The sequence below is a fragment of the Bacillus rossius genome, chromosome 2 (genome assembly GCF_032445375.1).
Source record: "Bacillus rossius redtenbacheri isolate Brsri chromosome 2, Brsri_v3, whole genome shotgun sequence".
NCBI lineage: Eukaryota > Metazoa > Arthropoda > Insecta > Phasmatodea > Bacillidae > Bacillus > Bacillus rossius.
Window position 1 is genome coordinate 10,516,103 of NC_086331.1, and position 12,516 is coordinate 10,528,618.

At 38.7% G+C, this 12,516-nt stretch overlaps 1 protein-coding gene across 4 annotated transcripts in view; it reads right to left on the reverse strand.

Moving 5' to 3' along the window:
• Positions 1–3,189: 3,189 nt before the first annotated feature.
• Positions 3,190–12,516, reverse strand: part of LOC134529090 (LIM domain kinase 1) — an 84,769-nt gene continuing 75,442 nt past the window's right edge. For all 4 annotated transcript variants that reach the window (XM_063362809.1, XM_063362810.1, XM_063362811.1 and 1 more), the window contains one exon: positions 3,190–3,882. In XM_063362809.1, the coding sequence (XP_063218879.1) occupies positions 3,734–3,882 (149 nt within the window). In that variant the 3' untranslated portion in view covers positions 3,190–3,733. The remainder of the gene's footprint in view (positions 3,883–12,516) is intronic.

Below are 12,516 nucleotides of genomic sequence, written 5' to 3' on the forward strand. Positions count from 1 at the left end.
GTTGATGTTGCCGGAGGTGCCTGTGCCATGCATGCTTACTAGTCATAGAGAGGAAAAAAATGTGGCCCTAGAGCGCAATCCCGGGCGCCAATCTAGGGAGGATAGCAGACCTCAAGCGTTATCACGAGAGCCACTCCAGAGGAAGAGGGAGAGGGAGGCTATAATGTAATCCCGAGGGCTCTTCCAGCAAGGGATTCTAGAGTGTAATCACGAAGGCTGCTCCAGAGGAAAATTCTAATTTCTCTTGACACTGATTTTATTCCCCAGTTTTTCTGGAGGAACGCCGATCCATCATATTGCCAACCGGGCAAGTTAGTGTGCGTGAGACCAGAAACCGAAATTTCTATAACTCGCTTAGTGGGTGTAAATTCAATTGCACCACACACTTTTGTAAAATCACTTGTATCAACGGGCGGGGTGCGTGTCTTGTTGGATAAGTTTGGCACACGGGCCTGTGTGTGCGCTGGTATGTGGTGTAATGCTATAATAAAGTTACGTGTGACGTCGACCCAAGTGTCTCCCCGGCTCCTTCAGGCCATTATGCCTCGTCAGCGTCCTCTTTTGCATAAGTGAAGTGTTTACAATCAGGGACGCACTCGCGTGCGCCCTAGCACGTCAGTATACATCATTGTGTTTGTAAATATTTATACTTATCATGTACATTTTAATTAATCATGAGCATCCACGATTGTATATAATTTGTAACTTAACAGAACTCTCAAGTCTTAAACATTGTGCAAATACTTAACTTGACATGTAATTTTTAACTAATTAATTAACTTGTGTTTACGTTTTATCAATTACCGTTCAATTACTTGTAATGTCGTTTCTTAAATAATTATGTGATTTCTTTCGAGTGCTATGTTTAGTAATGTAACCGCAGCCTGGCCCGCCGCGAGACGAGTCTCTCCCACGCCGGCTTATTTCCCCTTCCCCTCCTCCACGGCCCGCGAGCTCCGGCGCGCGGACGGGCGGAGGAGGGCAGTGGCTAGTCAGACTCGGAGCAGATCAGACGTGGGCTCGCTCCGCTCCGCTCGAGACGCGTGTAGCACGGCAACGTTGTTCGCTATCAGTATAATTCGTTCCGGGGACTGCCACCGCAGTCATGCCGAGCCGTGTCAGAATTCGTTGCACTGCTGAACTTTCCTAGTCAGTACGTTTCGTCACAGAACTATCTCCGCAGACGTAACAGGCCGCGTATGTACAACTTTGCTCTGCTGAACTTTCTTAGTCGGTACGTTTTGTCACAGAACTATCTCCGCAGACGTATCAGGCCGCGTGTGCACTACTTTGCACATCTGAACTTTCCTAACCAGTACGTTACGTCACGGGACTGCATCCGCGACTACAACGAATCGCGTTTCGTTATCGAGAGTGTGTTTCCGGGAGTCCGGGTCGCGGCGAGGGAGAACGCTTGTCCTGCAGCGTACCGGCCAGGCTGCGACAGGGTTTTTAACGGAATAAAGGAGCTCGTGAAAACGGACAGCATCATCTTCTCCTTGCTACCATCTACCATTCCTTCTACCTACGTAAATTTTCCTCCTGGTCCCATGTTCCACGGTCCCGGCCATGTTGGCCTGAACTCCACTCTCTCTCCGACTGGAGCTACGCGGGCAAATCAGGGGAGTCTCAGGACAATTCGCAGCAGGGACTTAGGGACCGCAGGACGAGGGACGTCACGTGTACCTGTCATCGGTGGGGGAGAGAAGCACCCCACCAGTTAGATCGTCTAACTGGCATGATGTAATGTCATGTTGGTGTGTATTAGAGGCTTGTCGGTGTGCTGTAATTTCAAGTGACCTAGTTAAACTCGGGTGTGGCGTGTAGTGTAAAGCTGTGCGAGTCGCTCCTACGATTCTGGAGGAAGGGGAGCTGCCGAGTACATATACACAAAGTCTACACTTCCATCATGGTTATCTATACAGAGATTTAACATATATCCTTCACATACCTATGGCATGTGTAAGCATTACATTTAACTATACAGTTGATCATAATCTGATCACTATGTACATGACATTTAACCTCGCCCTAGTTGTTCATAGGTGAGTTATTAAGATTAACTTACCGTAATAACTATTGCCAGCCCTCTGCTATCTGTGGGCAGGTGGTGACACTACCCCTTATGGGCCATAGACCGGGTAGCGAGTCGTGGTGCAATCGGGGCTGAGGGTGTCACTTTGGCCGAGGCCAGAGTAAAATGGTGTACGTGACAAAATATTAATTAAAATATCATTATTTGTATTTTTTTAACAAAACAAATAATATTCACAGTGCAAATATGCCACAAAACTCAGCCCAAGTAGTTTCTGTGCTCCGTGTATTCGCGCATGAAACGCAGCCTTAGGAGGCACGGAGCTGCCGGAGGCACACCAGTGGTCCTTGCCCGGCTCATGGGTCGGTCGGGGTCCTCCCTCCTTTGTATTTACCACTTGTAACCGCCATAATGTAAATATTTTCTAATCCTTTTTCATCAGCCCCGCGGCGGGTACCAACTACGGTGTAGTTTTAAAGAACTCCTCACTTAACTTAATGTTCTCATTCGCAACCAGGCGTTCACGAGTTTTTAGCTTACCCTCCCTTGTAGTCGATGGGCCGTGTGCGTGGCCGTATTCGGGCAGAAAGCTGTGATTGTGAACTTTCACCCTTCGCTCGCACTGGGCCATCCACAGACGAAACGTTCGGATGTTTAACAGAACTTTCTAAGTTATTAAGTCATTTCTATGGGACTTTGCTGTAGGCCCCATCTTCCCTAGTGAGAAACATGAACGTCAGAGACTTCGCCCATGCTTAAACTCAGATATTCGACATATCATGTGCAATCCTGTCATCATGGCAATTCTTAACATAATGAACTTAACTATACTCTCCGCGAGATGCATCAGATGTCTATAGTTTTCGCTGCAGATGTAGAAATTACATGTATTCCAAGGCAATGAAAGGTTTTCAGTAAGCTAAAAAGGAAATTATTATTTTTAAAATAAAATAAAATGTTTCGATTGCAGCCAATTTAAATTCACAGTTGGACATTTTGGCAATGTTATTTTTACACTGTTTATAAACATAGGAGTGGTATGGTATTATTTACTTTCTGCCAAAACCACTGTTTTAACTAAAATCCTTAATGGTGTCAATATGCTACACACAACTTTATGGGATAATGGTTGAAATAAAAACATAAATTCGATATACAACTTGTTACTAAGCAATTTTAATAGTATCTTTTTACATTATTGCAAAATGTTTTATATTTTTTGTACAAACTGAAACTATTAACAGTTGTGTATATTCAAATGAGATATTTAAAGTTTCATTTATTTTTAGTAAATACCATAATGAGCTTTACAGTATTAGAAGTATGAAACTGCTGTGTTTACAAAATATAAAACTACAAATAAAAAAAATATATCTTTTAGCAAAAATTAAAAAAAGGTAACAGTTGTGGAATAGTCTCACAATAGTATAAAATGTTTAAAAAAATATTACAAGTATAAAACATGCAAAGTTTTTACAAGTGATCTACAATTTAGTTTTTTTACACTGGCAAAACAACATACTAATTCTATACGTTCAGTTACAATCAGCCTTCCACATGTCGTGGCTACCTAGTTTCAGATCTGGCAGGATTTTGCAACTCTCATAAATTAATAAACAACATATTGTAACAAAATATATTAATGAAATCAGTTAGAATGTTTGTTGGCACAGGCAAAAACGAGGACTGAAGAACTGCTCAAAGCGCAGTGCTCTCCACAGGAGAGAGAGAACGAGGCTGTGTCGTCTGGAAACTGTCGCCCTCCTTGATAGGCAGCAGCGGGGGTGAGTTCACAGCTGGCGTCAGGGCTTCCGGGGTCGTGGACTCTGACGAGCTGGGACTTCTCCCTGAAAAAATAATCACACCTTTCCAACAGAGATCCACCAGCATTGTGACAAATGTTTTGCTGAAAAATTGGTTGCACACATGCTCTAGCCCACGAACAAGTGCAAATTTATGAACAGAAAAATTCAAGGAACAAAATCAAATATAATCCACTTACAAATCTCTTTATCAGCTAACTGCACGAAAGAGTGAGGTAAACAAGGTCTGCAGTCCTGACAACTGATGATGGGCAAAGGATCATGCAGAACCAAGTAGTCACCAACCAGTCTCAGGCAATGTTACAGATACATAAAATTTTAAGCAGTAATGAAGCAAATGTTATACTATGAAAGTTATATTTTTGTAGAAATCAAAACGTATCTTAGTCAAGACTTTTTCACTTCTTACCATGCTTTTTGTGCCTTATAAACAGCTTTGCCTTGCGGCTGCATTGTAAGAGGAAAAATTAGTATTGTATGCGATAGGCGAAGGTTGAATCATAAATAAACTTTTTATTTGCAAGTACAGTAAACTCTCGATTATCCGGGCCTGGATTATCCGGTTTTCGGGTTATCTGTGCTTGATTTTTTTATGAAGTTGTAAAAAAAATGACAGGGTGTAGCTACGCCGGGACTGCGCTGCGTGTTTTTTTTTTCTGGTGTGTCAGAAAGCTATTTACCTGACCCTTCAGACCCTCGTTCCCCCGCCACCTTCACCCGTCAATTTGTCACACTTTAAACCAAAAAGGAATGCCTTGACTGCTGCTTCCGGCTCAACTCCCCCCCCCCCCCCCCCCCTTTTTCATTTTCTTTTCAAGCGTTCTTTTCACAGCACCCCGCCACGCTAAAAAAAAAAAGGTCCCTCTACCTCTTTTACCTTCCCACACTCCTGACGGCTGGAAGAGGCATTTTTCACGCAGTTATTTACATCAGTTCTCCCAGGCTTATTTGTTTTTGTAATCATTTCTGGTAAAAGGAAACGTAAAGTGCTGACAATAGCAGAGAATTTAGAAGTTGTGGACAGGTTAAAAAAAGGAGAAACTGCCGCGAAATTAGCACAAGAATATGAAATTGGAATCCAAACGTGCGAGACATTAATAAAAGTGAAGAAAAACTTTTGCAGTTTGCTAGTAGATCAGACAGGGCCTTCTAAACGTAAAAGCATGAAAACATCTACCCACGCAGATGTTAACAATGCTTTGTATGTTTGGTTTAGGTCGTTAAAAGGGTGGAGGGAGATGCTGAGTTGGGACTGACGCCGCTCTCCCTCCCGTAGCAATAAAGGGGACAGGAGAAGGATGGCGGCAACACAGTGCCAGTATTGATTACGGTCCAATAAGCTGGGACACGGTATACAAAGCCTTTGCTTGTACTCATAGAATTCTACTGAAGAGACACTCTTTTGCCAGTAAATAAACAATTTTTAAGTGGTGAAACGGATTATGCGGGTTTTTTTTATGGGCATTCAATTATCCGGGTATCGGAAGGTCCCAATTAACACGGATAATCGAGAGTTTACTGTACTTGAAACAATATTGCTCTTACATTAAGTAGGTTGATGCGATGTAAAAACATTTGTTCATAGAATGTTATCAAGAAATTATGATTTGTACCTTGAAATATGCATAATATGTATATAATTTATATCAAGAACAGTCATAAGAATTGGCCAAGTGATGGAGACCATGTAAAAACTAATTCATAGGCAATTTATAGTTGTAAAAATAATTGGAACCAAGGATCATAATATATTATTCTACTATAAACAAAAACACTGTTTTCAGCTTACAAATTACAATAAGACTAGTCTCCTAACAAATGTATTCATTTTTCTTCAAAATCATACACTAATTTAAGTTACAGTGAATGTTTGCCATTTAAAATGGAGAATATTTAGGAACAGCATTATCTCATGGCACTATTCTAGTTTTAAAATATTTTTTGCATGAACCCAAGTATTTCACATATAGAACCAATTTTACAAAATGAAGGTCCAAAAACGATTCACCAGGACACTTGTCATTTAACCAATTCCAGAGAGACAACATATTGTCATTCTCTGCGCCAATAACAGGTGATATTTCAAAGAACATTCAATAAGAGAAGTTAGCTAAGGTATGTTTATTTATCATTTCCAATATCTTAAATTACGTTTGATTTGATGAGAATATATTTTTTAATGTTAAAACTATATTTACAATATTTCATCTTTTAAAAAGTAGAATTTCAGCAAACTGTAAAAAAGAGTTGATAAATTTTGCATGTTTATAAATCACACCACATAACTAACAGCCCTATTCATTAGCTTCAAAGATATGACTTTTATAATAATAATTATTTAAAAAAAAAAATAGAAATTGACTGCCTTTCTCACCCCTTTTGCTGTTGAATATGTAAAAACCTTAAGGGAAACATGATATATTATAATTTTATACGTTATTCATGCTCAATTTCTTAACTTCATCTTAATTTGCTTGGATATATGATTTATTGCTATAAAAACTAAAGTGCTGCTTTTTGGTCGAATATTGACAAATGGTAAAAGTACTCTACGTAATTAATTATTTACATTGTTAAATAATAATTTAGTATAAACATTTAATTTACATCTTACTTAATTAGGTTTGTACAAACAATTTTTTTTAAATAAATGAAGACTTGCTTCATTTTGACCCCCATTAAAAGCCAAATTTTCCTATGTTTATTATTGGTACCCAAAAAATTTATTATGCTAATTCATTGCAGAAATAAAAATATTAATCTTAAAACTGTATTTACTTGTTTTCACCCCTTAGAAGTTGCATTTCGAAAAATGGTAAAATTTTGGTTGGTAAGTAGTATAGGTAAGTATTTCCTGCGCCTGGCGTCTGGCTGTGGATTGTGATTGTCTGTCCGCCATCTTGGATTCTGACGTCACGCCGGCAAAAATTCCTCAAAATTCATCAAAAATGACTCAAAATGACTCAAAATATCCCATTTTAAGAAAAAAATCCCCGTTTTCGAGGGAAAAATTCCCGTTTCGAGGGAAAACTTACCGTTTTATTCCGTAAAAATCCCAGCGGCTAGAAATGTCCTAGAAGAGGCTTAAGCATCCTTAACTCAAGCCTCAGTTAAGCCTCTATCAGGACTTGACCTTGACCTTTGACCTTGACCCCGGCGGCCATTTTGTATCCGCCATCTTGGATGACGTCACCGTTGCAGTTTCCGTTACGGTCGCCATCTTTAACTTTTTTATTTATTATCAAATTTTAATGAAAAATTTTTTAAAATTTATAAAAAAATTCACTTAATAAAATTAAATAAAGTTTTAATAAAAAACAAACATTTACGACACGGAGCTCGGAGTCCTCGTTTCGAACCCTACGAGGTCAAAAAAAAATTAAAAATGGCGACAGGCTCCTTCCCCCCGTGGTGGCTGCTGACAGACTGACCCCCGACACTTATGTCAAAGTATATATCGTCACCTAGTATGACGTCATGGTCGCCATCTTGTCTTCGATGTTGGAAGCCATCATCATTGTATCGTCGGCTAGAGTACACTGACGCCATGTTAGTTTAATTCTTACCCGCTAGAGTGCAGTAATCATTTATTACTAAGGTGCCCGCCATCTTGAAATTCGGTTGCCATCTTGAAATCATGTAATAATGTAGCTAGAAAAGCAGGAAAAAATCCAAAATTCATTAAATAAATCACTCATTAACTTACATATTGATTCGATCGATTCCTGTCCTCGGTTCGATACCCGATCGATGCAATAATGTTTAATTTTATGTAAAAAATAATAATTTCAATAAACCATGTTCAACATTCGTAAAGAGACTTTAAATCATCTACTACCATCATCCTATCAGACATCAAGACCACCATATTGGAAATTCGTAATTGTAATTATTAAATAAATTTGTAATCCATATAATGATTGATTGGATCGACTAAGGTCCTTGGTTCGATCCCTGGCCGATACAAAACCACTTTAATTAAAAAAAATACTAAAAAAGTGTTAGGTTTGAGAAAATAAAAACACCACAAGTTCTTTTAAAAAAATTTTATTACATAAATTCAATACACTACTACAAGTACAAAAAAACACTGACAAATTACTAAAGCCTTCAGGATTCCTTGATTCAAACAGTCTTCTTATTGTACGGACTAAGCCTTTTACATGACTTTAAATGTCTATACGATCCGTTCATCACCACAGCCAGAGACGGACTGAAGTTCATAGCACTTATATAGTCTCATTAGCCGGTACAACACATGAGTCAAATCAATAACCATGTTCATTATACGTCTCGGAGCATTTTTTATAATGACGATGTAAGCTATTGAGACGTGAAATTAGTTTATTGCTCTTATTGCACTGAAATTGTATTCTTTGAACATTATTAGAACAACCGCTTCTTTCATGTCTGCGAGCATTTGAGGTGATAGTAAATGATGCACCACAGTATTTGCACTGATGCGAAGTACGCTCTTCATTAATTGAAGTATTCAATGCTGATGAAACTTAGGCTGATGGTGGAACAGCACATATCGAAGTCTCCTCCAGTGTTGTCAGAGGCGTTGCCAACGGGATCTGCTCCAACATCGTCGGCGCCGACGTCATGGTTCCCGTAGTCGATGGTACATCCTCCATCGAGTACGACGTTAAAGTCGGTAAAGATGCCATCGAAGTCTCAAGAACAGGCAATTATGCGACTTATGCACCAGAGGAACAAACTAGGTGATCCGTACACCGTCGATGGCAGTAACAAACTGAGCGTCCTGCTGTCTAGGACTCGCTTATATACATGCACCGTATGGAATAATACGCTAGTCAAATCAATACAATTTACTAAAATACTAGAGTCAAAACAACATTAAAAAAATAGAAGCACCATCAACAAAAAAAAAGCACATTTGGAAGCACCTTCAAAAAAGGAAAAACAATAGGAAGCACCGACTACGAAAAGGCAGCACATTTGGAAGCACCGACTACGAAAAGGCAGCACATTTGGAAGCACCGACTACGAAAAGGCAGCACATTTGGCAGCACCGACAACGAAAAGGCAGCACATTTGGAAGCACCGACTACGAAAAGGCAGCAGATTTGGAAGCACCGACTACGAAAAGGCAGCACATTTGGAAGCACCGAAACGAAAAGGCAGCACATTTGACAGCACCGACAACGAAAAGGCAGCACATTTGGAAGGACCGACAACGAAAAGGCAGCACATTTGGAAGCACCGACTACCAAAAGGCAGCACCGACAACGAAAAGGCAGCACATTTGGAAGCACCGACAACGAAAAGGCAGCACATTTGAAAGCACCGACAACGAAAAGGCAGCACATTTGGAAGCACCGACAACGAAAAGGCAGCACATTTGAAAGAAACGACAACGAAAAGGCAGCACATTTGGAAGCACCATCATCGAAAAGGGTGCACATTTGGAAGATCTATCATCAAAAAAAAAAAGACAAAAAGGAAGCACAAGTTACGAGATCTAAGTCTTAGTTAGAAATCAGAATACAAGAAATAAAAACATTAAATTCTTATAATTTAAATAATTTATTTTATTGCTTTACATTATACAAATGCAAGTAAAACAAGCCATTATTGTATGTAGCCAGCATTCCTCAGTTCCTTGAGTATGAAGGATATTTCTTTGATGCACGAATAGTTTCCTGCACAAAGCGAACCATGTAGAAGTCTTAGCCGGTCAACCAATATGTTTGGATCTTTCCATGATGTGTAATCATTCTCTTCTACCACCATCTTCCTTGCACCTTTATAATAAATATTATGATCTCTGGTGTCTTCCGTTTTACCACCAACCTCAGGGTAACTTTCATGTTTGAGATGGTGATCATCACAAGCTTGATCAGATTTATTTAATATATCACGTCGTTTCCACCGTTTCGGTCTCAGGACACCGTCACATTCTTCGATCTTGGCAGTTTTAGGTGCTTCATCATAGTCTATGTCTTTGTCAACAGCCTCAGAGTCGCTGTAACAATCACCGTAGAAGGAATCGTCTTCACACAATTTACCGTAATAATTCGATGTTGATGATGTTGAAGTGTCTTCATCGTCTTCATGCTTCCTTTTTAGGAGTCCATCATTTTTACAAAGTAGGAAAGATCTACTTGAATTCGGCTGGAATATATTCTCACTTTTCACGTTAAGGATTCTTCCATTGTCTTCATTCTTCCGTAAATCATCAACCTCCTTCAATTTAAGTTCTTTGTCGAGATCGGAAGAGCCAAGAAAATTATTGTCGTAATGCAGATCACTCTTCCTTAGGCTAGTAGATTCATCGTTGTCCTCTAGCTTGTACGCAGGCTTGGCGCTACAAGTTCTGCCATGTCTTTTTATGCTCTCTCTCCGCGTAAACGACTTGCTACATCGAACACAACTTATCATATTGCGCAGTGGATTTTTAACACAGTCATTCTTCTCGTGTTGTCTTTTATTCTTTCTCAAGATAAACTCTTTACTGCAAAACTTACACCTATGTTCTTTCGATTCAGCGTCAGATCCCAAATCGGAATTCATATTAGTTACTGAAACTAATGCCAGATACCAATTGAGTGTTTTAAATTAGATCCAATACTTAAATAGAAATTTTTCATATTTCATCAGCGAGAATTAATATATCTCATGCAAAAGTACTTTATGCACGTAGTTCTGCTTTTCAACAACAGATGTCGCCACATGTTGCTTGCAGGTAAATAATATTTAGTTCTTTTATGCGGGATGCGGGATGCTCACTAACGATCGCAAAAGAAGGATGGCTTCGTTAGACTCCAAGGAAAAGGAAGTTCGTCTTGCATGTTGGTGCTCCACAGATGTCTCATGGCGTAATATTAATTTGACTGAGTAATGATATTGGTTAATTCCACCTGATAAAAATATTGCAAGTTTTGATTTAGTAGCAGAAATTATCGAATTAAATGTAACACCAATTAAAACGACATGTCTCATTAGACCAAAAAAAATCCATGCAGAGAGCAGTTTCTCAGAATAGTCAGAAACACTTGAAGAAACCACAGGAATGATTGCAAGAATACGGAAAAAACAATCAAAATATTGACAAGAATAATCAGGAGCACACGGAGAAAACCATCATAATATTGGCAAGAATAATCAGGAGCACACGGAGAAAACCATCATAATATTGACCAGATTAATCAGAAGTACTCGGAGAAAACCACCACATGTTTTCTTTGATATCATAAAATTACAGGAAAAAAATTTTAAAAATAAAAAAAAATTATAAAAAAAAATGCATAAACAGTTTCTGCTAGCTTGTAAACTTATCATTGTTGAACAAAGATAGAGTTCTTGTATTTTTGGAGCAGGCAAAAATACTTTTAGGCAGACATATACTTTTGGGGCAGTCACAAAAAACTTTTTGGGTCTGCCCCCAAAGTTTCTGTGCCTGCCCAAATTTTTTTGTGACTGCCCCAAAAGTATATGTGTCTGCCTAAAAGTATTTTTGCCTGCTCCAAAAATACAAGAACTCTATCTTTGCTCAACAATGATAAGTTTACAAGCTAGCAGAAACTGTTTATGCATTTTTTTTTGTTATAATTTATTTTTATTTTTAAAAATTTTTTCCTGTAATTTTATGATATCAAAGAAAACATGTGGTGGTTTTCTCCGAGTACTTCTGATTAATCTGGTCAATGTTATGATGGTTTTCTCCGTGTGCTCCTGATTATTCTTGCCAATATTATGATGGTTTTCTCCGTGTGCTCCTGATTATTCTTGTCAATATTTTGATGGTTTTTTCCGTGTTCTTGCAATCATTCCTGTGGTTTCTTCAAGTGTTTCTGACTATTCTGAGAAACCGCTCTCTGCATGGATTTTTTTTGGTCTAATGAGACATGTCATTTTAATTGGTGTTACATTTAATTCAATAATTTCTGCTACTAATTCAAAACTTGCAATATTTTTATCAGGTGGAATTAACAAATATCATTACTCAGTCAAATTAATATTACGCCATGAGACATCTGTGGAGCACCAACATGCAAGACGAACTTCCTTTTCCTTGGAGTCTAGCGAAGCCATCCTTCTTTTGCGATCGTTAGTGAGCATCCCGCATCCCGCATAAAAGAACTAAATATTATTTACCTGCAAGCAACATGTGGCGACATCTGTTGTTGAAAAGCAGAACTACGTGCATAAAGTACTTTTGCATGAGATATATTAATTCTCGCTGATGAAATATGAAAAAATTTCTATTTAAGTATTGGATCTAATTTAAAACACTCAATTGGTATCTGGCATTAGTCTCAGTAACTAATATGAATTCCGATTTGGGATCTGACGCTGTATCGAAAGAACATAGGTGTAAGTTTTGCAGTAAAGAGTTTATCTTGAGAAAGAATAAAAGACAACACGAGAAGAATGACTGTGTTAAAAATCCACTGCGCAATATGATAAGTTGTGTTCGATGTAGCAAGTCGTTTACGCGGAGAGAGAGCATAAAAAGACATGGCAGAACTTGTAGCGCCAAGCCTGCGTACAAGCTAGAGGACAACGATGAATCTACTAGCCTAAGGAAGAGTGATCTGCATTACGACAATAATTTTCTTGGCTCTTCCGATCTCGACAAAGAACTTAAATTGAAGGAGGTTGATGATTTACGGAAGAATGAAGACAATGGAA